This window comes from Oncorhynchus clarkii, chromosome 18, assembly GCF_045791955.1.
Source record: "Oncorhynchus clarkii lewisi isolate Uvic-CL-2024 chromosome 18, UVic_Ocla_1.0, whole genome shotgun sequence".
In the NCBI taxonomy this organism is placed as follows: Eukaryota; Metazoa; Chordata; class Actinopteri; order Salmoniformes; family Salmonidae; genus Oncorhynchus; species Oncorhynchus clarkii.
In genome coordinates, this window is record NC_092164.1 from 59106563 (window position 1) to 59133426 (window position 26864).

A 26864-nucleotide genomic window follows, 5' to 3' on the forward strand; every position below is an offset into this window, starting at 1 on the left:
GTCAATGGAGAGAGCTGAGTCACACAATCTGCAGTAGTTCAGAGAACATGTGACTGTTGGAGCTACATTTACCAAGCACAAGCCAATCAGATTTGGAGATTTACGAGGAAAAATGTGGCCACAGAGAAACACTCCAGGTACTGTAGTACTTTGTATTTGTTTCCTTGGTGTTTTTTAGGTTGTTTGTATTCAGAGGACCATATAATGTGACTAACCAAGACAAAAAACATTCTGTGCATCAACTCGTTCAAATACTTTCATCAGTTCACAGATAATATCTGGTATTCAGCACCCATACAATCCACAGAACGCCATTGTCAGTAAATCAGGGTCGTAGCAAAAACGTTTTCATCGTAGCAACAGGAAACGAAAACAAACATTTATTATTGGACAACTTCAGGTAATCCCTCCCCGTTTCGGTCTGTTTGGTTGTCTGTGAATACGACCCTATAAGCACACTATGATCTAATAGCGAGGCAATGATATGACACCAGGCAGGTGTTGAGGGGAGGGTAGTTAATACCAATAAAGACTCACGCAGCTCTCCCACTTTGAGGATTTCACACAGCATCTTGGTCAGCTCGATGCTGCTGCGGCCGAACGGACACTCGTGCTTGTCCTCACGACTGCTGTTCTCCAGAACAATCTAGAACAAGGAAAGAAAGTCACTCAATCTATCGATCCACCAACGTTTTTGCAAATACTTTTGTCAAGTGTTTAACAGCTACTCAGGCACAGACAGACAGGCACAGACAGACAGACACAGACAAACATAAAAGACATACAGACATGCACACAGAGACAGACAGATCTCAACAAGGGCCTTTAATGAACTGGAACCGTGTGACCCTTGACCTATTAATCCAGTGAAACCACACACTGAGGTCATAGTTGACAGAGATGATTCTCATGGAGAGAGTCAGAGCGGGATAGAGAAACCAGAGGCAGCAGAAGGTCACCAACAGGACAAGGAACTGGGACACAGCTAACTGGATTATCCTATCTCCATGGTACCATCTTAATTCAATCAAAATCAAATCCAATTTTATTTGTCACATGTACCGAAATACAAGAGGTGTAGACTAACAGTGAAATGCTTACCAGCCCTTTCCCAACAATGCAGAGTTAAATAGTAAGAATAATTTGCAAAAAATAAAAAATAGCAACACAATAAAAATAACGAGGCTATATACAAGGAGTACAGGTACCGAGTCAATGTGCTGGGGTACGAGAGAGTTGAGGTGATTGAGATAATATGTACATGTGGGGAGGAGCAAAAGAGACTTGGCAATCAGGATAGTTAATAAACAGAGTAGGAGCAGCATATGTGATGAGTGTGAAAGTGTGTGTGTGTGTGTGTGTGTGCGTGTGTGTGTAGTATGTGTGAGTGTGTGGCTAGAGTCCAGTGAGTGTGCATAGGGCTGGTGTAAAGAAAAATAGAGACATACAAAATGGGTCAATGCAAATAGTCCGGGTAGACGTTTGATTAACTGTTCAGTAGCCTTCTGGCTTGGTGGTACAAACTGTTCAGGATTCTTTTGGTCCCAGACCTGCCGCTCTAGTACCACTGGCCATGCCATATGGTAGCATCGGAACAGTCTATAATTTGGGTGGCTGGAGACTTTGGCCATTTTTAGGGCTTTCCTCTGACACCTCCTGGTATATGAGTATATTTTGGCCCTGGTATATATATTTTTTGATTCCAAGATGGTGTAGCAGTCAGACGTCTTTGTCCTCGTCTTGTCCCATGTGTATATCTTTTTTCTTCGCATACATTTAAAAATATATTTTTCTTAACCTCAACTTCAACATACAATATGCAATCCGCCCCACCCAACGTGTTGTGGATCTGCTATTTTCTTTACTTTTGAACCGGAACCCCCAACAGAAGCTAGCTAGCTAACTAGCTACTAGCTAGTAGTCAGCTAGCCACTGCTAGCGGTCCAGCTAACGTTTAGCCCGGACAACTCTTACCAGTCTGCACAGCGTGACTCAAACCAGAGCAATTCAGATTTATTTTTCTCCATATCTCCTGATTCCTACCGCAAGCTCTGAACCTTTTCACCTGGATCATCGCAGCTAAGCTAGCTGCTATCAGAGTGGCCACTCCTGGCTAACGTCTCTGTCCCGAAGCAAGAACCAATTAGCCTGGAGCTAGCCTTTTATAGGCCCATCTCCCGGCTAGCCGAAGAGGTCCATCAGCCACTCCTTGGGCTACAATACCTATTTTGCCAATTGACCTAGACCCCCGCCGATTCCATCACGACCGGACTACCGACATAATCTGCCCGAGGGGATTTTTCAACTGGCTCCTCCGTCGTAGCTGTCTTGAGCATATCGGACTGTTAGCTGAAGAGGCCCATCGGACAAATTCTTTGGCCAATATACCTATTCTGCCAATTGGCCTGGACCCTTTTACCACACGGAGCCCTGCTGATCCATCAGGACTAGTCTGCCAACGTAACAGCACGAGGGGGCTACAACAGACTTCTTCCCTAGTAACGTCCCTCTAAGGCCCTTCTGCTAGCTTGCTAGCCCCGGCCCGCTAGCTGTCTGAATCACCGTGTCTCCAGCCCGCCGAGCTACTCACTGGACCCCTATGATCACTCGGCTATGCATGCCTCTCCCTAATGTCAATATGCCTTGTCCATTGCTGTTTTGGTTAGTAATTATTGCCTTATTTCACTGTAGAGCCTCTGCTCAATAAGCCTTAGCTAACCCTTTAGTTCCAACTCCCACACATGCGGTGACCTCACCTGGTTTAAATGATGTTTCTAGAGACAATATGTCTCTCATCGTCACTCAATGCATAGGTTTACCTCCACTGTATTCACATGCTACCATACCTTTGTCTGTACATTATGCCTTGAATCTATTCTATCATGCCCAGAAACCTGCTCCTTTTACTCTCTGTTCCGAACGTACTAGACGACCAGTTCTTAAAGCCTTTAGCCATACCCTTATCCTACTCCTTCTCTGTTCCCTCTGGTGATGTAGAGATTAATCCAGGCCCTGCAGTGCCTAGCTCCACTTCCATTCCCAAGGCGCTCTCTTTTGTTGACTTCTGTAACCATAAAAGCCTTGTTTCATGCATGTTAACATTAGAAGCCTCCTCCCTAAGTTTTTTTTTTTTCACTGCTTTAGCACACTCTGTCAACCTGGATGTCCTAGCCGTGTCTGAATCCTGGTATACGAAGACCACCAAAAACCCAGAAATGTCCATCCCTAACTATACCATTTTCCGACAAGATAGAACTGCCAAAGGGGGCAGAGTTGCAATCTCCTGCAGAGTTCTGTCTTAATATCCAGGTCTGTGCCCAAACAATTTGAGCTTCTACTTGTACAATTCTACCTTTCCAGAAACAAGTCTCTCACCATTGCCGCTTGCTATAGACCACCTTCTGCCCCCAGCTGTGCCCTGGACACCATATGTGAATTGATTGCCCCCCATCCATCTTCAGAGTTCGTGCTGTTAGGTGAACTAACAGCAGAAATTGTTGCAACCCCAAATTACTAGCCTGTTCAACCTCTCTTTCGTATCGTCTGAGAACCCCAAAGATTGGAAAGCTGCTGCGGTCATCCCCCTCTTCAAAAAGGGGAGACAATCTAGGCCCAAACTGCTACAGACCTAAATCTATCCTACCCTGCCTTTCTAAGGTCTTTGAAAGCCAAGTTAAACAGATCACCGACCATTTCGAATCCCACCTCTCCGCTATGCAATCTGGTTTCAGAGCTGGTCATGGGTGCACCTTAGCCACACTCAAGGTCCTAAACGATATCATAACCGCCATCAACAAGAGACAATACTGTGCAGCTGTATTCATCGACCTGGCCAAGGCTTTCGACTCTGTCCATCACCACATTCTTATTGGCAGACTCAAAAGCCTTGGTTTCTCAAATGACTGCCTCGCCTGGTTCACCAACTACTTCTCAGACAGAGTTCAGTGTGTCAAATCGGAGGGCCTGTTGTCCAGACCTTTGGCAGTCTCTATGGGGGTGCCACAGGGTTCAATCCTCGGGCTGATTCTTTTCTCTGTATACATCAATGATGTCGCTCTTGCTGCTGGTGATTATCTGATCCACCTCTACGCAGACGACACCATTCTGTATACCTCTGGCCCTTCTTTGGACACTGTGTTAACTAACCTCCAGATGAGCTTCAATGTCATACAACTCTCCTTCCGCGGCCTCCAACTGCTCCTAAATGAAAATAAAACTAAATGCATGCTCTTCAACCGATCGCTGCCCACACCTGCCCACCCGTCCAGCATCACTACTCTGGACGGTTCTGACTTAGAATATGTGGACAACTACAAATACCTAGGTGTCTGGTTAGACTGTAAACTCTCCTTCAAGACTCACATTAAGCACCTCCAATCCAAAATTAAATCTACAATTGGCTTCCTATTTCGCAACAAAGCATCAGTCACTCATGCTGCCAAACATAACCTCGTAAAACTTACTATTTACAGGGGCGTACACACTACCCTCTGTAGTGCTTTACGGTCAGATGCCAAGCAGTTGCCATACCAGACGGTGATGAAGCCAGTCAAGATACTCTTGTTGGAGCGAACCATTAAGGAGAGCTGAGCATTAAATAGGTCTAGTTGCCAGGCTGAAGTAGCAAGGACATGCACATTAAGAGAAGATGACACCCAGGCCTTATGACACCCATGCTATACTCTATTTTTTAAAGAGTACATCAACCAAGACCATACATACATTTATGACAGCTGGACATACTATGGTCAAAAGGATACAGGAAGAAAGATGGAAGCAAGATACCTGATGACTAACACGTAAAACATAAGCGTGCAATGCATACATTATTTTTGGGATGTGAAAGGAGTTCTACCAACATAACCTAACCAAAAGCAGATATGAGCGTTAGTGGGCGTGAACAAGCAAGCTCGGAGATGAAAATAAAATAATGGAGAAAGGTCAAGGGACGCTATTTTCATAGAGGGAGGGGACTCTATGTGTTATACAAAGACAGAATCCTATAAAGGCAGGACTCTGTAATATGAGAATTTAGTCTCTTTCCATGGAGGGGCTCGGCCCTGTTATGTTTGTGATAGGATCCTTCCATGGAAGGGCTCAGTTTTGCTACTTTGTATTAAAGTGTGGATTGAATTCACAAGTTCTTGTAAGAGTATTATACACTGCTCAAAAAAATAAACGGAACACTTAAACAACACAATGTAACTCCAAGTCAATCACACTTCTGTGAAATCAAACTGTCCACTTAGGAAGCAACACTAATTGACAATAAATTTCACATGCTGTTGTGCAAATGGAATAGACAACAGTTGGAAATTATAGGCAATTAGCAAGACACCCCCAATAAAGGAGTGGTTCTGCAGGTGATAACCACAGACCACTTCTCAGTTCCTATGCTTCCTGGCTGATGTTTTGGTCACTTTTGAATGCTGGCGGTGCTTTCACTCTAGTGGTAACATGAGACGGAGTCTACAACCCACACAAGTGGCTCAGGTAGTGCAGCTCATCCAGGATGGCACGTTGAGCTGTGGCAGGAAGGTTTGCTGTGTCTGTCAGCGTAGTGTCCAGAGCATGGAGGCGCTACCAGGAGACAGGCAAGTACATCAGGAGACGTGGAGGAGGCCGTAGGAGGGCAACAACCCAGCAGCAGGACCACTACCTCCGCCTTTGTGCAAGGAGGAGCAGGAGGAACACTGCCAGAGCCCTGCAAAATGACCTCCAGCAGGCCACAAATGTGCATGTGTCTGCTCAAACGGTCAGAAACAGACTCCATGAGGGTGGCATGAGGGCCCGATGTCCACAGGTGGGGGTTGTGCTTACAGCCCAACACCGTGCAGGACGTTTGGCATTTGCCAGAGAACACCAAGATTGTCAAATTCGCCACTGGTGCCCTGTGCTCTTCACAGATGAAAGCAGGTTCACACTGAGCACGTGACAGACGTGACAGTCTGGAGACGCCGTGGAGAAGGTTCTGCTGCCTACAACATCCTCCAGCATTACCGGTTTGGCGGTGGGTCAGTCATGGTGTGGGGTGGCATTTCTTTGGGGAGCCGCACAGCCCTCCATGTGCTCGCCAGAGGTAGCCTGACTGCCATTAGGTACCGAGATGAGATCCTCAGACCCCTTGTGAGACCATATGCTGGTGCGGTTGGCCCTGGGTTCCTCCTAATGCAAGACAATGCTAGACCTCATGTGGCTAGAGTGTGTCAGCAGTTCCTGCAAGAGGAAGGCATTGATGCTATGGACTGGCCCGCCCATTCCCCAGACCTGAATCCAATTGAGCACATCTGGGACATCATGTCTCGCTCCATCCACCAACGCCACGTTGCACCACAGACTGTCCAGGAGTTGGCGGATGCTTTAGTCCAGGTCTGGGAGGAGATCCCTCAGGAGACCATCCGCCACCTCATCAGGAGCATTCCCAGGCGTTGTAGGGAGGTCATACATGCATGTGGAGGCCACACACACTACTGAGCCTCATGTTGACTTGTTTTAAGGACATTACATCAAAGTTGGATCAGCCTGTAGTGTGGTTTTCCACTTTAATTTTGAGTGTGACTCCAAATCCAGACCTCCATGGGTTGATCAATTTGATTTCCATTGATAATTTTTGTGTGATTTTGTTGTCAGCACATTCAACTATGTAAAGAAAAAAGTATTTCATACGAATATTTTATTCATTTAGATCTAAGGTGTTATTTTATTTATTTTATTTTTTGAGCAGTGTGTTTCTTAGACAATTCTCCACGACACTCTCAGTGGTGCAGCTGTCAAACTGAGGATTTGAGGGCCCATGCCAAATCTTTTCAGCCTCCTGAGGTGGAAGAGGCATTGTTGTGCCCTCTTCATGACTGTGCTGGTGTGTTTGGACCATAATAGATCTTTAGTGATGCGGACACTGAGGAACTTGAAGCTCTTGACCCACTCCACTACAGCCCCATCCAGAGGTCAGACTAAGGACAGCAGATATTGTAGGTTATTACAGTATCAGTCATTATACTGCATGTTATCTACCGCCAATGTCAAATCTCAAAGACATTCCAATCTCAATGTGACATTGATTTGATTAAAATATGTCTTTCCTTCTAAGTAAACATTACCATTGCGAAAGCCTCTCATACATTTTAACCTTGTTTAAACCTTAAACGGTCCACTTGCACATGGCGTGGTTCATTCATAAATCAATTCCCCATGTAAAAAAAACCTCACTCCAATTATAACGTTGCCGCAGCGACAAGCCTACACCGGAAACCATTAGCATCCTTATCATCGTCGTGGTGACAGTTTAATTTGAGAAATTGGTGGTTGTTTTGTTACAGCAGCGGGCAGAGGAGAGGGAAGGGCTGGCCTGTATATGCATGTGTGGCGTGTGTGCGTTAGGTTTAATATTAGATGGACACTACGCCACCACCCTTTAAATTCCCCATTTATTTTCACCAGCCATTCACTGCCCTTCTACAAGGACACACACAGGCGGGCAGGCACACACACGAATAATCACTCATAGGCATGGGATGCCCACTAACCAAACCAATGCCACCTGCCCACAGTTTAGGCTGAGCTAAACTAATTCAGGATTAATACATGAACTTGATTTGATTAAGTTGCGTCCTAGTATAAAATGTATTTTCTTTGTCACTGGAACTAGGAAACGGACGAAAAAAATGGGCAGGATTCTTTTCTCTCCAGTGAATGTGTAGATTTGTTAAACGTAGCCATATGCCATAGTATTGGGTTGACTCAGTTCCAAGGCTACATATTGGCATGGTGTTTCATCAGACAGACTGCCTGGATAGAGCCCAGGGAATCTAGGAGTGAGAGGGGGGGGGGGGGGGGGGGGGAGAGAAAGAGAGCTACTAACCCTGATGTAGGCATCCTGGTGGTGTCTGGCGAAGTACAGCATGTTATCCAGAGCCAGCATCCCAGGAGGAATCTGAGTGAAGTCCATAGCAGGGTTCACATGGTTCTGATGACAGAGACGGAGACAGAGACAGAGACAGAGACAGAGACAGAGAGAGAGAGAGAGAGAGAGAGAGAGACACAGAGAGAGAGAGACACAGAGAGAGACACAGAGAGAGAGAGAGAGAGACACAGAGAGAGAGAGAGAGAGACACAGAGAGAGAGAGAGAGAGACAGAGAGAGAGAGAGAGAGACACACAGAGAGAGAGAGAGAGAGAGACACAGAGAGAGAGAGAGAGAGACAGAGAGAGACAGAGAGAGAGAGAGAGAGACACAGAGAGAGACAGAGACAGAGACAGAGAGAGAGAGAGAGAGAGAGACACAGAGAGAGAGAGACAGAGACAGAGACAGAGAGAGAGAGAGAGAGAGAGAGAGAGAGAGAGAGAGAGCAAGGAGGTAAGTCATCAGACAAACATGTTTGAACAAGACAAGAATGAGTCAGAACACTAAATAAGACAAGGTTGATTGGTAGACTAGCACTGTACCATGTCTGAGAATGAAGGAGAGGAGATAGAATGAGAGGGGAAAGAAACAAGAGAGACAGAGAGAGACATGGAGGGGGGTCGCAGAGATCCAGCTATGTAATTGTTCCTGACCGCCATCAGCTTCACAGACAGAATGGAAGAACCACCCTCTTTTACATAACCTTCACAACATTTGAAGCAAAAGTCCAACTAAACCCACGTTCTCTTGAAGAGCCACAGGCCAGCTCTACCTAGGAGACTAATACACTCTCTCAGACTACTGCACTCTAAATACAGCACTAGATCAACGTTACCAGACAGTCCCCTTAAAACTGTGTGTGAAAACATGCCGACGTTTGTGTGTGTGTGCGCACACGCATGCTTTCATGTGTTTGTGCTTGCATGTGCACAAGTGTGTGTGTACAAGCATGTAAAGTAAAGAGATATTTTCTGAGGTTTTCCAAACCACTGGAGGAAATGAAGTCAGGCCTTATCTTAGGGCAGCACACTGGGGTCTTAGCGAGCTGCAGAGCCCCTAACGGCTCAGGGACTTAGAGAGGAAATGAAGGGCTTAGTTCCCCTTCACCATGGATACGGCAGCAATATGCTACAGCTCAGAAACTACACACCCAGAGAGAGAAGGGAGGTAGAGAGATAGAAGAAAGAGAGAGGGGGGAGAGAAACCTCTCCCCCTCCCCCTCAGGTATTATGCCACTGTGTCAAGTAATTATCTTTTTGTTTTCTCGTAATTTGGTTGGCTCTAATTGTGTTGCTGTCCTGGGGCTCTGTGGGGTCTGTTTGTGTTTGTGAGCAGAGCCCCAGGACCAGCTTGCTTATGGGACTCTTATCCAGGTTCATCACTCTGTAGGTGATGGAAGGTTTGGGAATCACTTCCTTTTAGGTGGTTGTAGAATTTAACGTCTATTTTATGGATTTTGATAATTAGCGGGTATCGGCCTAATTCTCTCTCGCATATATAGACATCAAGCACTCTACAATATGGAGTCCACAGTACCTCCTCCCTCCTCTCAGACACAGATGGAGCACAGAGTGCATCATGTCATCTTCTAAACCAATTAACAACAGTCCCCGGGGGCATAGCTGTAGTCTTCTGGTGTGTGTGTGTACTGTTTGACGTGGCTGTGGTCCTGTGAAGCTTTAGAGCCAGAAGGTTTGCGTGTTCCTGAAGAATGTGAGTTTCTGCATAGTTGTGTTATCACATCAAAGACACACAGGGTTGGATTCAGCTGCCATGTCATCCCCTTATCTGACAGTGTCCCAAGTCCTCTTTCTACTAGTTTAGGGAAAGAGCTCCACTACTGAGGAACATGTCTTGCCTATGGGTCTGCTGTACTGAGACCAAAACTAATCTAGTTAGTCCAACAGCTGGAGTTTTGGGGATGCAGAGTGTCATGACTGTCCTGTGAGGATCACAATGGGTCAGATAAGCTTGGCAGTGGCTGACAATAACCAGACCCTCTCCCACCCGCAAAGGGGGGAGGAGGGAACTGTGTGGGTTTTGACAACTGCACACCCGGTCGTAAATTTAAGAAGGAGAGAACTCTCTCTCTACCCTTTAGTATCAACCAAATGAATGCCTTTGTCTAGAGAGACGTTTGCCCGCCCAAAACTCTGAACATCCAAAAAGTGAATATTGGAACAATATTTTTAACAGAAGGACGTGGGGAATGGTCAGTGGGTAGATGTAGAAAACGAATGTCATATTGTTTGTTATTAAAAACTGTATGGACCAAATACTGTAACTTGGAAAGGATACTAACTGTATCTGTCAAGCTTTCATTCAATATGTTGTGAAGATAAAAATGTGATTTTAGTTTTCTAATAAGATACTTGTTTTTGAGAATACTTTGCACTGTAACTAGCCACGCCCCGAGTGAGGTCAGAAAAGTGTGTCAGTGTGATGGAACTGCCCTTTTCGACCAGAGTGCTTAAAAGGACTGGCTACGAACGAACATATCAGACCAGAACATTGCCTGGTTGCTGCGGTGCATGTAAAGTGGTCTAAATCCTGAATAATTAACACGAGGTATAGGCTAGAAGCTCACTTCCTAGACAAATCACTGGTACGGCTGATTAGCTGCTAGATATCGAGAAAAGCGAACATACTACACTGCAAACCAGACCATCCTGCTACAAGTCTCAAATCACTGTATGCTCCTAGTCTCATCCCAGAGGGAAACCGTCGACACGGCTGGCTAACCATCATCCTATGAGCATCATCAAGAGTGAAGAGATGTAAGAAGATTGAAAAGGGGGGGATACCCAAGAGCCTTACAAACGTGCCACTGAAAGGCCAAACCAACATTCTTCAGGAGGGCTAGTTCCGACAGAGAAAAGGTGAGCAGCATTCAACACATATATACATTCATGATTTCTCATTCCAAACAGGTGACTGACTGTTCATGTGCAAGGTATATGATTCATGTGAGGACAGTCCTAGAATGTATCCACAATGAGTGTACTATCTCTCTCTCCTCCCTGCCCCTCTTCATTCGTTGTGTATAAGCCACCATATTTTGTCAGTCCACTAGGGACCTTTGTCTTTATGTAAGTGTGTGTGTGCGCGTCTTCTGTGTTATTATTTAGTTAACTAGTAAATAAATGATTAAACCAAGTTGTGTAGCACTGAATAATGAGCAAGGCTGGGGTTTCTGCACATCCGAGAAGGTTACGACCGTTGAGAATGACATGACAAGATGAAACCTAGTTTCTTGAAGCCCAGTCGCGGTTGTGTGTGTGCGTGTGTGTATAACTTACAATGAAACCTAGTTTCTTGTAGTCACGGGTGTACATGGACTTTCTCTTCTCGATGCTGCCACTGTTGTTCGGCTCACATTCCACGTCGAACGCAATCCTGCGCAGCTCAAAGATGATGTCTCTTTGGGCCTAGGCAGATAGAAGAGGACAAAAACATTAAGACATACACTGAGTATACAAAACATTAACTCTTTCCATGACAGACTGCCCTGATGAAAGCTATGATCCCTTATTGGTGTCACTTGCTAAATCCACTTCAAATCAATGTAGAGGAAGGGGAGGAAACAAGTTAAAGAAGGATTTTTAGCCTGGAGACAATTGAGACATGGATTGTGTATGAGTGCCATTCAGTTGGTGAATGAGCAATACAAAAGACTTAAGTGTCTTTGAACAGGGTATGGTAGTATTGCCAGACGCACCAGTTTGTGTCAAGAATTACAACGCTGCTGGGTTTTTCACACTCAACAATTTTCCATGTGTATTAAGAATGGTCCACCACACAAAGAACACCCTGTCAACTTGAGACAACTGTGGGAAGTATTGGAGTCAACATGGGCCAGCATCCCTGTGGAACACTTTCGACACCTTGTAGAGTCCATGCCCCGACGCATTGAGGCTATTCTCAATATGAGGAAGGTGTTCCTAATGTTCGATATACATCAAAATTGGCAAATCATTACATAGGCATTATTCCAAGGTAACTATCCTTACATAGTACTTCCACATTTAACTGATAATTCACAGGTAGAGAGAGAACGTGCTAATCTCTTATACTCTTGGGAAAACCTATAAAAAGGGTGCTTGGAACAAAAAAAATAGATTCATTTGTGGATATTTCACTGGTAAATACTATTTGATAAGGCCTATGTGCCCAACAGCTCTCGAGGGACATCGAGTTGAGAGGCCTATTGTACCTGGTCCTGAGGGTCCATCTTGGTCATCATGCGGTCCTCTAAGAGGTTAAAGGTCAGAACCTGCAGCACGTACAGCTGGTGGGCCATCTCATCATTGATTGGCTTAGGGCTCCGGATCACGTTCTAGAGAAGAGAGGGAGAAGAAGAAAAAGCAAAGGAAATACATTTACAGGGATATAGAGAGTGAAGAGAGAAAGAGGGAGAGAAAAGAGATTACAGGAGATGGAGCGAGGAAAGGGAGAGGGGGCGAGGAAAGGGAGAGAACGAGAAGGAGCAACAGAGAGACGAGAGAGAGACAGAGAGTGAGAAACAAGTGATGCAGAGGAGAGGTACAGATGGAGGGGATTACTGGAAACACTTACACTTAGTATGATGGAACGCAGCTGCTTCTGGGCTAGAATGTGGGCCATCTCCTACACAGACAGAGACAGACAGAAACGGACAGAGAGGGAGGGAAAAAAGGGAGAAAGAGAGAGAAAGGAAGGTAAAAAGAGAAAAGAAGAGCAATAAAGAAAGGGAGAGAGAGGATAGAGAACAGGATATGTAAAAAGAGAGAATGGCCAAAAGGAAGAGAGAATGTGAGAGAGGGAGAGAGAGAGAGAGAGAGGGGGAGAAAGTGAGCACACAGTTACATTATGATGTACATACCCTTACACAGAAAACAAATTGTTCTTTCAGGAAGCTCTATATCAGAATAAAAGTGGATTATGTGCCCAAAATATCAATGTTCTTCACTGAGACACCATGAACTTCTCTAGACTATAAAGTGTCTCCGAGTCTACGCTGGATGAGCTAGACTTCACAGCCAGGTGGTGGTTGATATAAGGCCGGGACATTTTAATGACACACTTAATCTGCTAGAGAGGCTACAGAAGGTCGCTAATCAAAGTACACTTACTGTCAGAGGACAATCAAGGATGTTCACACTGCTCTCATCAAACTACCATTACGAGTGCAGTGAGGAAAGAAGAGTCAGAGGCAAAAAAGAAGAGGGTGATTCGAGACAGAAAAGAGGCAAGAGGGTATATGTCAGATAGTGGTGCAGGCAGCAACTCTTGTAACAAGGCAGACTGTCAGCAAAATTAAGAGACTTGACACTTAAAAACACTAAGCCAAACCTTTTTGTTCCCATTAACTTGTGGCCAACTGCTGTTTCAGTCTCTCACCCTGCAAGTGAGATGATGCTCTAGTCTAACATATGCTGGCCTTCCTCTATAGCTTTACAACACAGACAGGTCATGTATGTAGTAGTCAGTTTAAAACAGGGTCAAACTCATTCCATTCAGAGTGGCTGCAATTGAGTTTTTTCATTTCAATTAAGACCAAGACAACCAGGTGAGGGGAGTTCCTTACTAATTAGAGACCTTAATTGTTTAATCAAGTACAAAGGAGGAGCAAAATCCCGCAGACACCAGCGGCCCTCCGCGGAATGAGTTTGACACTTGGTCTAAAAAGGTAAACTACTGGATTGGTTTACACCTGCAACAATACACCTCAACGTCTACTTCCTCAGTAACACTTTATGATCGTATTGATGAATAACCCTTTATAAATGCTTACAAATCTTTAGAAATGATTGTAAATGTTTGCAAATCTTATAAATGATAATACCTTTTAAGACTTAATAATAATAATAAAATGAAATAGTATTTATTAGTGTATGAATCACATTACAAATGCATATTCATTAGTTGTTATATAGTTACCACTTCCTTCAGTAGTCTATAGCTGCAACAAAGACAAATTGCTCAATACACGTCAACACTTTTTTGTGGAAAAATATTAAATGATAAAAATGTTAAACTAATGTGAGCATGGATCATTTTTTATCTTCCACCTAATGTGCTGCAAAGGAAGGGAGACGATGATGATGACAGCTAGGCTTCGTCTGATTGGCTCAGAGCCCAGTGCGTAATAGGCAAGCCCACGGAGCAGAACGGTGGGTGATGTCATCAGAGCTGAGAGAGATTAGAGAGTGTGATCCTAGTCCCTTCATAGCACACAACGTTCTACCAGGGCCCATAGGGCTTTGGTCAAAAGTAGTGTACTACATAGGGAATAGGGCGGCATTTAGGATAGAGAGGACAGGGGTCCTGCTTGGCTAGGCAGTGTTATGATGCTCATCGATATTCAGGAGAGAGGTATAGGGGGACAGTGATCGCCCCATATGAAGACGTATTACTGCACCGTTTAAGGCAAGGACGACAGGGGCACACAAGGATACGAACAGACAGGGACACACCACACGTGACACTAGAATGAACAAAAACATGCAAACACAAACACAAGACTATAATGTACATACATACACCCACAGTCTTGTACAACTAACCTTGTGGGGACACACAATTCAGTCCCATTCAAAATCTTATTTTCCCTAACCTTAACCCTATCTTCTAACTCGAATCCTTAACCGAATTCTAACCCCAACACCAATTCTAACCGTAACCCTCCTCCTTGCTTCCCGGTGGGAACCACACATGCAGAGGTCATCCGTTCACCTACTCTGCGTCTCTCAAAGACACGGCGGTTGGAGCCAAAAATCTCACATTTGGATTTCCACCGGTCTAATGTCCATTGCTCGTGTTTCTTGGCCCAAGCAAGTGTCTTCTTATTATTGGTGTCCTTTAGTTGTGGTTTCTTTGCAGTAGTTTGACCATGAAGGCCTGATTCACTCAGTCTCCTCTGAACAGTTGATGTTTATTATTTTAACTGCATTTATTTGCAGTTAAATCTAATGAACTTATCATCTTCTTCAGCAGTCCTCATGAGAGCCAGTTTCATCATAGCGCTTGATGGTTTTTGTGACTGCACTTGAAGAAACGTTCAAAGTTGCTGACATTTTCCGGATTAACTGAACTTCATGTCGTTTCTCTTTGCTTATTTGAGCTGTTCTTACCATAATATGGACTTGGTATTTGACCAAATAGGGCTATCTTCTGTATAGCAACCCTACCTTGTCACAACACAACTGATTGGCTCAAATGCATTAAGAAGGAAAGAAGTTCCACAAATTAACTTTTAACAAGGCACACCTGTTAATTGAAATGCAATCCAGGTGACTACCTCGAAGCTGGTTGAGAGAATGCCAAGAGTGCGCAAAGCTGTCAAGGCAAAGGGTGGCTACTTTGAAGCATCTCAAATATAAAATATATTTTGATTTAACACTTTTTTGGTTACTACATGATTCCATATGTGTTATTTCATAGTGTTGATGTCTTCACTATTATTCTACAATGTGGAAAATAGTCAAACTAAAGAAAAATCCCTGAATGAGTAGGTGTGTCCAAACTTTTGACTGGTACTGTATGTATGTATGTAAGGATATACTGTACGTATAGATATAGAGATAGAGATAGATAGATATCTCTATCTATCTGAGTGTGTGTAACCTACCTGTCTTTTGTCTTCCGGGGCCTTGAGGAACAAGGCGTTAATCACAGCGATGGTGTATGTCTGAATGTCCTGATCAGTCCTGTCATTAGATGGATAACACAGAACCATGCTGTTCAGAACCAATCACACACTACAGGTAAAGAGATACTGTTGGATGCTTCCCAAATGGCACCCTATTCCCTACATAGTGCACTACTTTTGACCAGAGTTCCATGGGCCCTGGTCAAAAGTAGTCCACTATATAGGGAATAGGGTGCCACTTGGGACACATCCATTGTATTTATCTGCCATGTTTCTCAAAAGGGTTACTTTACTTCCCTGGTCTTTCTGTTAAAAGGAATGCATATTCTTGGTACCATTTGAAAGGAAACACTTGAAGTTTGTGTTAATATGAAAGGAATGTAGAAGAATATAACATTATAGATCTGATAAAAGCTAGTACAAAGAAATAAACAACTTATTTTGTATTTTTTTGTACCATCATCTTTGAAATGCAAGAGAAAGGCCATAATGTATTATTCCAGCCCAGGTGTGATTTAGATTTTGGCCACTAGATGGCAGCAGTGTATGTGCAAAGTTTTAGACTGATCCAATGAACCATTGTATTTCTGTTAAAGATTTTGTATCAAGACTGCCCAAATGTGCTTAATCTGTTTCTTAATAATTTTTCATGTTAAAAATGTTGCACTCTCCTCAAACAATAGCATGGTATTATTTCACTGTAATAGCTACTGTAAATTGAACAGTGCAGTCCACTGCAAATATCAGATATGTCTATGTCCTAGAAAATGTTCTTGTTACTTACAACCTTATTTTAATTAACGTACGTTAGCTCAACCGGTCCCGTGGACGGGACACCAATCCCAAATAAGTTTTAAGAGTACTTCCCAATCATGGACACTGGAGAGTTTAAGTTAATTAAATCAATAGAGATATAACATGGATGAAACAGTTACCCCACTACTGGTTTAGGACCAAGGGCCATTTGTATCAAGCATCTAAGAGTAGGAGTGCTGATCTAGGATCAGTCTTGCCTTTTAAATCATAAGGTAAAAGGTTATATGGACATGTGGGGACCTGATACTAGTTCAGCACTCCTACTCTGAGACACTTGATAAGGCCACAAATGTATTTAGTAAAATCTTGCTATAGGTTAGTGTTTTATGGTAATCTGATCCTAGATCTGCAGTTAGGGACAACGTATATCTGTGGTACATAACATAGATGACTGTGCGGCTCTCACTCACCCCTGCAGATGGGGTATAAGCTGTCCGATTGTGATCTCTTGCGCCACCTTCTGGTAGAGGTCCTGACTGTTGAGCACCATGGACTCCAGGATGGCCAGAGACCGCTGCAGCACAGCCGTGTCCATGGCTGACTTGTTCACGTAACCTGCAATCTGCGACAGATAGGAGGGGTGGTTTAACTGAATTCAAGACAGACATCCTGAATAAAACCATAGGTATAATTATGCAGAGGTTATGGGAGCTCTACCTAAGACCTAGACAGCCTGAATAAAACCATAGGTATAATTATGCAGAGGTTATGGGAGCTCTACCTAAGACCTAGACAGCCTGAATAAAACCATAGGTATCATTATGCAGAAGTTATGGGAGCTCTACCTAAGATCTAGACAGCCTGAATAAAACCATAGGTATAATTAATTATGCAGAGGTTATGGGAGCTCTACCTAAGACCTAGACAGCCTGAATAAAACCATAGGTATAATTATGCAGAGGTTATGGGAGCTCTACCTAAGACCTAGACAGCCTGAATAAAACCATAGGTATAATTATGCAGAGGTTATGGGAGCTCTAACTCTTATACATTTATAGAACGTTTACAAACACAATACAACATCCTCCTTGTAGCCGCAAGAAGCCTCAAGGACTAGAAGTCTCAAGGACTAGAAGTCTCAAGGACTAGAAGTCTCAAGGACAGTTTTCATGGACATGTTAAAAACAACAGTTAAACCAGTTTACGATGTTATAAACAGTTTGTGAGCAGACGGGCACCTTCTTGATGAAGGCAACAGAGAAGGTATCCCAGGAGACGATGCCGTGGTCCATGAGCTCCACGAACGCCGTCAGCGTGAACGACAATAAGTCGCCAAAACTGGAACACAACAACAACAGCCAATAGAAACATCTCTGCCACTGACACCGACACACACGTACAACTGCACGGCGCAAAGCAGCCAATAGCCTTGGTCTCAGGGAGAGGAGAGAGGAGAGAGGAGAGAGGAGGGGAAAGGAGAGATAAGCCACAGCCAGGTATGCTGAAGGCACAGAAAGGTGAGGCGCTGGACTGCGGTCCCTGATGGGGCAGACAGATGACTCAGTCCTTCAGGAACAACAGGAGGCGCCAGAGAGCCAGTAAGAGCCAGAAAGCACAAGGCAGCAGAGCCACGGAGCACTCATTCATTAATCAGTCTCATGCAATTACATTGATGTTAGTAGAGACGAGTCAACATCACAATAGAGCCGAGCGAGGCTACTTCCTGTAAGATAATTATCCAATGGTCTGAATACAACGTGTTTCAATCTATTATATTCAATCCCTCCGATAGAAGTTCACAGGAATATGATTCGCCTACATAAATCTCACAGAAATATTATAATGACAGGAAGACTATGTCAACTAAATGCTTTTTTAATTTTTTTTTTTACATTTTCTGAATTACGTAACTGTGATTACAGTCATATCATAAACCTGAAATATAACTCAGCGACCTTCATCTCTTGATATGATGTGGGAAATATTGTAAATACTGCTCCCTGCAGTCCGATTCTATTAGTGCTTCGTTATTTAATAAAGTTGGCCAATAGTCTCCAATGCATGACTTGAAAGTCATCTTCAAAGTTGAAAGAAAACTAAACATGTCATATGTACAAACACATTTTATCAACACATACAATTAGATTTTGTTTTACTTTAGGCATAAAAAAAATCTACTGAAATATGTAAACCCTGTCTAACAAATATTTGGTTAATAAGACACTGGCAGAACCAGGCACCTCACAGGCTTGGCAACAGAAGGACAACCAATTAACACATTGGGTTAATAACAGAACAGACAACATCATGGCTCACATCTCAGACACACCCATTAGTAATAATAATAGTAGTACCCAGTCCACAGTTAGACTGGGGTGAGTAAGCATTTTCACATGACAGTGGGCATGACGTGATGTGTGAAATCATCATGTTAATATAATACATGGTTCTTCTAAAATGACAATTCTCGAACACCATAGACCTGTTCACTCTAAAGAAGTTAAAGATGCCAGAATGACATGCTGACGAGACTTCAGAGTGTTGCCTAACAGAATGACATGCTGACGAGACTTCAGAGTGTTGCCTAACAGAATGACATGCTGACGAGACTTCAGAGTGTTGCCTAACAGAATGACATGCTGACGAGACTTCAGAGTGTTGCCTAACAGAATGACATGCTGACGAGACTTCAGAGTGTTGCCTAACAGAATGACATGCTGACGAGACTTCAGAGTGTTGCCTAACAGAATGACGTGCTGACGAGACTTCAGAGTGTTGCCTAACAGAATGACATGCTGACGAGACTTCAGAGTGTTGCCTAACAGAATGACATGCTGACGAGACTTCAGAGTGTTGCCTAACAGAATGACGTGCTGACGAGACTTCAGAGTGTTGCCTAACAGAATGACATGCTGACGAGACTTCAGAGTGTTGCCTAACAGAATGACATGCTGACGAGACTTCAGAGTGTTGCCTAACAGAATGACGTCTCTACAGGGTGAGTATGTATGGCGTTGAGAACGGTGAACGCCAGAATATTAATGTAAAGGACAGCCGTGAGACATCAATGACCACCCACCACCACCCAACATTAAAAGTTCCCAACACGTGGGGGTGTATTAATTAGTGCAAAACGTAGCAAAAAAAATTATACAAACATTGCAATTACAACTAGTGTTTTTAAAATCGGACAAGTTCAGGTAGGTACCTCCCTGTTTCAGCCCGTTTAGTTTCTGTTTGGTTACTAGTGAATACACCCCTGAACACCATTGTTATACGTTTAGGAGGAGCACCAAGAATCCAAGAAGAAGAATCTCTGAATTTGGACTGTGGGTTTCTTTATGGATCGTTGTCATGGTGCTCTTAAAAAACAACATCCCACGTGAAACAAGAGACTGTAGCTTCAGTTCCCTTTCAACCTCAAATTGCCAAAAAGCACAATAAGAGAAGAAAGATGTTTCAGTTACATGGAACACAGAATATGCGTTCCAAATGGCACACTATTCACTAAAAATAGTGCAGTATATCATGAACAAGGTGCCATTTGGAACATAGCCAGAGATAAACAAAAATAAACAAGTTTGATTTGAAGATGAAAGCCAGCGATGGCGACGGCAGCCATGTTGTTTCCCATTAGTTTAATAGAAACACCAAGGCCTGAGTTTTAATCATGCAGACTCAGTTGCCGGGTAGATTAGAGGGAAGAGTACAAAGCCAGCAAGGGTATCTGACTGGGGAGGGGAAGGGAAAGGGAGGGCTTACCATGGCTTCATTATCTTCTGTAGTTTCTGATAGCGTCTGCAAAGATTTAAGAAACTTTTGTGTCAGGAGAGAACACAATGACCACGGAAGAAGGAGCTCAAGTCATAGTGGAGAGAGGTTACAGTTAGACAATAGAACACATTGCCCAGGTGTGTGTGTGTGTGTGTGTGTGTGTGTGTGTGTGTGTGTGTGTGTGTGTGTGTGAGAGAGAGAGAGAGTTAGACAATAGAACACATTGGTCAGGTGTGTGTGAGAGAGTTAGACAATAGAACACATTGCTCAGTGTGTGTGTGTGTGTGTGTGTGTGTGTGTGTGTGTGTGTGTGTGTGTTAGACAATAGAACACATTGCCCAGGTGTGTGTGTGTGTGTGTTAGACAATAGAACACATTGCCCAGGTGTGTGTGTGTGTGTGTGTGTGTGTGTGTGTGTGTGTGTGTGTGTGTGTGTGTGTGTGTTAGACAATAGAACACATTGCCCAGGTGAGTGTGATCTGTCACTGTAGTTCTTTTATGATAAGATCAGATCCAGGGGGTGTAAGTTATGTATCAAGCATCTCAGAGTAGGAGGGCTGATTTCTGATCAGTTTAGACTTTTAGATCACAACGAATAAGGTCACTTGGACAAATAAGACCTGATCCTACAGTACCCGTCAAAAGTTTGGACACACCTACTCATTCCAGGGTTTTTCTTTATTTTTACTATTTTCTACATTGTAGAATAATAGTGAAGACATCAACACTATGAAATAACACATATGGAATCATGTAGTAACCAGAAATGTGTTAAACAAATCAAAGAATATTTTATATTTGAAATTCTTCAAAGTAGCCACCCTTTGTCTTGATGGCAGCTTTGCACCCTCTTGGCATTCTCTCAACCAGCTTTATGAGGTAGTCACCTGGAATGCATTTCAATTAACAGGTGTGCCTTGTTAAAAGTTAATTTGTAGAACTTCTTTCCTTCTTTTGACTGGTACTGTATATCAGCAGTCACACCGAGTTGCTCCATACATACAGAGGACAGACAGAGGCTGGATCAGAGCTTGGATCAGAGCCTGGTTCAGAGCCTGGTTCAGAGCCTGGTTCAGAGGCTAACAAAAGGACACAATGAACATGGACAGGACTTGAACTTCACAGTGACAACTGAAATGTAGATCACAAAACAAGGCTGACCTGCTACAGTAATGTGATACAATACATGGGACAACACAATCGACTTGGTCAAACAGAACAACATGGACACCAGGGATGACTAGATGCTCTGATTAACACAGGGGATAGAGAAAGGTACGAAGATGACAGAAGTGGAAGAGGATATTTGACCAAATAAACACAAATCAGATCAAATCACAATTGGTTAGGAGCCAATTGATGACAGACTGAACACAAATCATGGAAAGCAGAAGTACTGTTTGGGAAGCAACTGGAACCTTACCCAGCCAGCCAGACAGACAGAGTTACACTACATGCTTTGCTTGACTGGATGACAGAGACAATAATGGCCAACATTTCATTTAACAACAAGATTTAACAAAACGGAAATCTATTTTGAGACAAACTTGGATCATGCGGACTCCGTAAATCTCCAGCTAGATCTGAATATCATCTTGTTCAGTGACAGGAAGTCTGTCACTAAAGTAACATCATTCCCCAGGGATTCTAAATGTTTGGCAGTTGACGTTACAGCACTGTACATTCTCAGCAGTTCTGGAACCTGTATGTTATGTTACTAGACCAATAGGGGGCGCAAAACTTCTTCAATTGACTGATACAGCAGCCTACATTAAAACAGCATGAAGTCATGCCCCAGACTGGGATATTAGAAAGTACTGCTCCCTGGTGTCTCTTTCTCCTAAGCCTGTGAATGATCATCTTACGCTAGCTGGTTGTCAGGAATGTCAATGGGGATTGTAGAGTTATAAACACAGACACACACACGCCTGTACTTTCAAACTCTGGGGATAACAACTGTTGACGCATGAGCAATCTACATAAAAACATATTTAAAGAAATACGCCTGAGGGGGCAGTATGCATCGTGGGAGAATTATGTGGGCAGCACTGCTTATAGGAGGACAGAGGGGGAGGGAAAATGATTAATAGGGAATGAATATGCATTGATAACATGTAAATACAGATCATTTGGGACACACATACTGAATGTAACTAGGGTGGGCCTTCGCCTCTCTGTACAAGAATGGAGGACACTACTAGTTCCCATTGTAGAGGACAGATACACTAACAGAATGGAAGATACTAGTTCACATTGTAGAGGACAGATACACTAACAGAATGGAAGGTACTAGTTCCCATTGTAGAGGACCGATACACTAACAGAATGGAAGGTACTAGTTCACATTGTAGAGGACAGATACACTAAGAGTAATTCCAAGAGGCAGAGAGACTTTTTGTGGTCTATCAGGGCTGACCTTGCATGGTGCAGCCCTTTGCATGCGAGCAGCTAACTAGGAAGTCTCTCTGGGCTGGGGCGGCATAATGAGGATGGCATGTAGCAGAACAGTGTGTGTGTGTGTGTGTGTGTGTGTGTGTGTGTCAGACCGCTGAGGCCCTGTAAATCATGTGTCCAGAGCCCTCAGGCTAGCCATCCATGAGAGGCTCCTGGGAATGACAAGCATTTGTTTGGATTCAGGGCCGTTCAGTACAGTAGAGTGAAAACAGATCTGGGGGACTGGAGACATCTCTGACTGTGTCATTGAATGGGGGGTGTAAGTGTGTGAGAAAAAGATGGTGTGTTTGTGTGTAGGTGTGCACACGCAAATATGTGCATCTTGTGAGAGTCTCCAATGTGCGTTTTGACTCCGTAATATCCCTCTCTCTCCCTCTCCCACTCCCCCCCCTCCCTCCCTCCCTCCCTCATCATCAAGGACAACAACCACCCGAGCAACTGCCTGTTCACCCCGCTATCATCCAGAAGGCGAGGTCAGTACAGGTGCATCAAAGTTCAAGGCCATCAGACTGTTAAACAGCCATCACTAACATTGAGTGGCTGCTGCCAACATACTGACTCAACTCCAGCCACTTTAATAATGGGAATTGATGGAAATTGATGGAAAAAATATATCACTAGCCACTTTAAACAATGCCACTTAATATAATGTTAACATACCCTACATTACTCATCTCATATGTATATGTAAATACTGTACTCTATATCATCTACTGCATCTTACCATCTTTATGTAATACATGTATCACTAGCCACTTTAAACTATGCCACTTTGTTTACATACCCTACATTACTCATCTCATATGTATGTACTGTACTCTATACCATCTACTGCATCTTGCCTATGCCGTTCTGTACCATCACTCATTCATATATCTTTATGTACATATTCTTTATCCCTTTACACTTGTGTGTATAAGGTAGTAGTTTTGGAATTGTTAGGTTAGATTACTCGTTGGTTACTACTGCATTGTCGGAACTAGAAGCACAAGCATTTCGCTACACTAACATTAACATCTGCTAACCATGTGCATGTGACAAATCAAATTTGATTTGAAGCCTCTCTCTCTCCCTCTCAACTCTCTCCCTGTCTGCCTCTCAACCCTCTCCATCCCCCTGCCTCTCAACCCTCTCCATCCCCCTGCCTCTCAACCCTCTCCATCCCCCTGCCTCTCAACCCTCTCCATCCCCCTGCCTCTCAACCCTCTCCACCCCCTTGCCTCTCTCCGCCTGCCTGCCTCCCTCTCCATGCCCCTCAACCATCTCCTTCTCTCTCCCTCTCCCTGCCGCTCAACCAACTCTCTCTCCCTGCCTCTCAACCCCCTCTCTCTCCTCCTTCCTCTCAACCCCCCCCCCATGGGGTTCCAGTCAACATCACGGCTGAGAAACTCCACCTCAGCAAAACGCCACTGCCTGCCCTCGCCATAACCTTCAGCTGAGACAGCGTCTACTTCCCGAATGGCACGCTAGTCCCTTCACAGTGCACTACTTTGCCCTGAGCCGTAGTAGAGCACTGAGGAATAGTTTGCCATTTGAGACATAGCCAACTTACCAGGCCCAAAGCCCAGCGAGACAGACCACGCTTTATTTAGAGAACCCTGCTTGGGGATGGGGTGGGGCCGCCAGGGGTTTGGTTGGGATGAGGTGGAATGGAGTGTGGGAGGGTATAATTGTAAAAAAATATATATATATATATTTATATATATATATATATATATATATATATATATATATATATATTGTGATTCTCATTGACTGTACTTATAAAATTACTTAATAAAACAATTGTGCACAAAAAAAGAGAACACTGCTGGGTCAGGACCGGATCTGTCTGGATGATTTGGAGCTTGTCGGTTGTTGTAAGTAGGAGTGTCTGAAAGTGTAAAGCTCAGAGAAACATTGCAGCTGTTCCTCAGTCCAAGCGCCTTGTCTAAAGCTGTGTGCAGCTGTCAGAGAAAGCAAGGCTGGCACTTTGACAGCATCAGCATCACACGACACGTCACACGACACAAGATTCTTTATCAGTTTGTCATTGGGGTCAAATATTTTCCCATGAGGATACTCTGAATTCAGGTGCTGCACTAGGGTCAGTTTTTGCCCCTACCCTCTCAGGATAGACAGTGCACCTGCAAGGGCTTCAGTTCCCCAAAACCTGATCTGAGACCTGCTGACTGAACACACCTAGGGTTGTCTGTAGTACTGTGTACCACACTGGGGCTGACCCTGGTACAGACCACGTCACCCTGTGGTACTAAATCCTCCACAGAGAACCTCAGAGCCCATCCACTCCATAGACTCTACATTAGTTGGCAGATAGGAGATGAGATATGTGACTCAGTGGCTTTTACTGGGGGCAAGTCAGCTAACTGTAATTTACAGGAGAGTATACTAGAGAGTTGATCAGAGGAGAGAAGTAACAGTCGATCAGAGGAGAGAAGTAACAGTCGATCAGAGAAGAGAAGTAAGAGTCGATCAGAGGGGAGAAGTAAGAGTCGATCAGAGGGGAGAAGTAAGAGTCGATCAGAGGGGAGAAGTAAGAGTCGATCAGAGGGGAGAAGTAAGAATTGATCAGAGGGGAGAAGTTAGAGTTGATCAGAGGGGAGAAGTTAGAGTTGATCAGAGGGGAGAAGTTAGAGTTGATCAGAGGAGATAAATCTGAGGTGGAGAAAGGAGGAGAGAAGAAGGGAGGAGAGAAAAGAAAGTACGTACTCTGTGCCGCTCTCCACCATCTGTGTGAGTAGTGAGATGCCGTCCAGGTTGATGAACTCCTGGGCGAAGGTGACGTCTCTGGAAGAGTTGGCCAGGTCCTTCAGGGCCTCTAGCTTGGCATCCATACTAGATGACTGGATCCTCTCGTGGAGCTGGCCCGCCATCTGAGACTGGAGAGGAGACAGCCAGGGAGAGGGCAGAGACAGGGTTAAACACTGAACATATACACATGTTGAGTAGTCGTCTGAGACTGGAGAGGAGACAGCCAGGGAGAGGACAGAGACAGGGTTAAACACTGAACATATACACATGTTGAGTAGTCGTCTGAGACTGGAGAGGAGGGGAGACAGCCAGGGAGAGGGCAGAGACAGGGTTAAACACTGAACATATACACATGTTGAGTAGTCGTCTGAGACTGGAGAGGAGACAGCCAGGGAGAGGACAGAGACAGGGTTAAACACTGAACATATACACATGTTGAGTAGTCGTCTGAGACTGGAGAGGAGGGGAGACAGCCAGGGAGAGGGCAGAGACAGGGTTAAACACTGAACATATACACATGTTGAGTAGTCGTCTGAGACTGGAAAGGAGGGGAGACAGCCAGGGAGAGGACAGAGACAGGGTTAAACACAACATATACACATGTTGAGTAGTCGTCTGAGACTGGAGAGGAGACAGCCAGGGAGAGGACAGAGACAGGGTTAAACACAACATATACACATGTTGAGTAGTCGTCTGAGACTGGAGAGGAGGGGAGACAGCCAGGGAGAGGGCAGAGACAGGGTTAAACACTGAACATATACACATGTTGAGTAGTCGTCTGAGACTGGAGAGGAGACAGCCAGGGAGAGGACAGAGACAGGGTTAAACACTGAACATATACACATGTTGAGTAGTCGTCTGAGACTGGAGAGGAGACAGCCAGGGAGAGGACAGAGACAGGGTTAAACACTGAACATATACACATGTTGAGCAGTCGTCTGAGACTGGAAAGGAGCGGGAGACAGCCAGGGAGAGGACAGAGACAGGGTTAAACACTGAACATATACACATGTTGAGTAGTAGTCTGAGACTGGAGAGGAGACAGCCAGGGAGAGGACAGAGACAGGGTTAAACACAACATGTACACATGTTGAGTAGTCGTCTGAGACTGGAGAGGAGACAGCCAGGGAGAGGACAGAGACAGGGTTAAACACAACATATACACATGTTGAGTAGTCGTCTGAGACTGGAGAGGAGGGGAGACAGCCAGGGAGAGGACAGAGACAGGGTTAAACACTGAACATATACACATGTTGAGTAGTCGTCTGAGACTGGAGAGGAGACAGCCAGGGAGAGGACAGAGACAGGGTTAAACACTGAACATATACACATGTTGAGTAGTCGTCTGAGACTGGAGAGGAGACAGCCAGGGAGAGGACAGAGACAGGGTTAAACACAACATATACACATGTTGAGTAGTCGTCTGAGACTGGAGAGGAGGGGAGACAGCCAGGGAGAGGACAGAGACAGGGTTAAACACAACATATACACATGTTGAGTAGTCGTCTGAGACTGGAGAGGAGACAGCCAGGGAGAGGACAGAGACAGGGTTAAACACTGAACATATACACATGTTGAGTAGTCGTCTGAGACTGGA

General features: G+C 44.3%; 1 protein-coding gene across 6 annotated transcripts in view; it reads right to left on the reverse strand.

Moving 5' to 3' along the window:
- LOC139373794 (engulfment and cell motility protein 1) overlaps positions 1–26864 on the reverse strand; it is a 162960-nt gene that overhangs the window by 82971 nt on the left and 53125 nt on the right. For 2 of the 6 annotated variants that reach the window (XM_071114791.1, XM_071114790.1), the window contains exons 6-16: positions 25226–25395; positions 20051–20086; positions 17527–17626; positions 16759–16910; positions 15512–15590; positions 13014–13055; positions 12478–12528; positions 12116–12238; positions 11202–11330; positions 7862–7966; positions 538–646 (exon numbers count right to left, since the gene is read on the reverse strand). In XM_071114791.1, coding sequence (XP_070970892.1) covers positions 538–646; positions 7862–7966; positions 11202–11330; positions 12116–12238; positions 12478–12528; positions 13014–13055; positions 15512–15590; positions 16759–16910; positions 17527–17626; positions 20051–20086; positions 25226–25395 — 1096 coding nt within the window. The remainder of the gene's footprint in view (positions 1–537; positions 647–7861; positions 7967–11201; positions 11331–12115; positions 12239–12477; positions 12529–13013; positions 13056–15511; positions 15591–16758; positions 16911–17526; positions 17627–20050; positions 20087–25225; positions 25396–26864) is intronic. The other 4 variants (XM_071114795.1, XM_071114793.1, XM_071114792.1 and 1 more) reach the window with 3 other exon arrangements.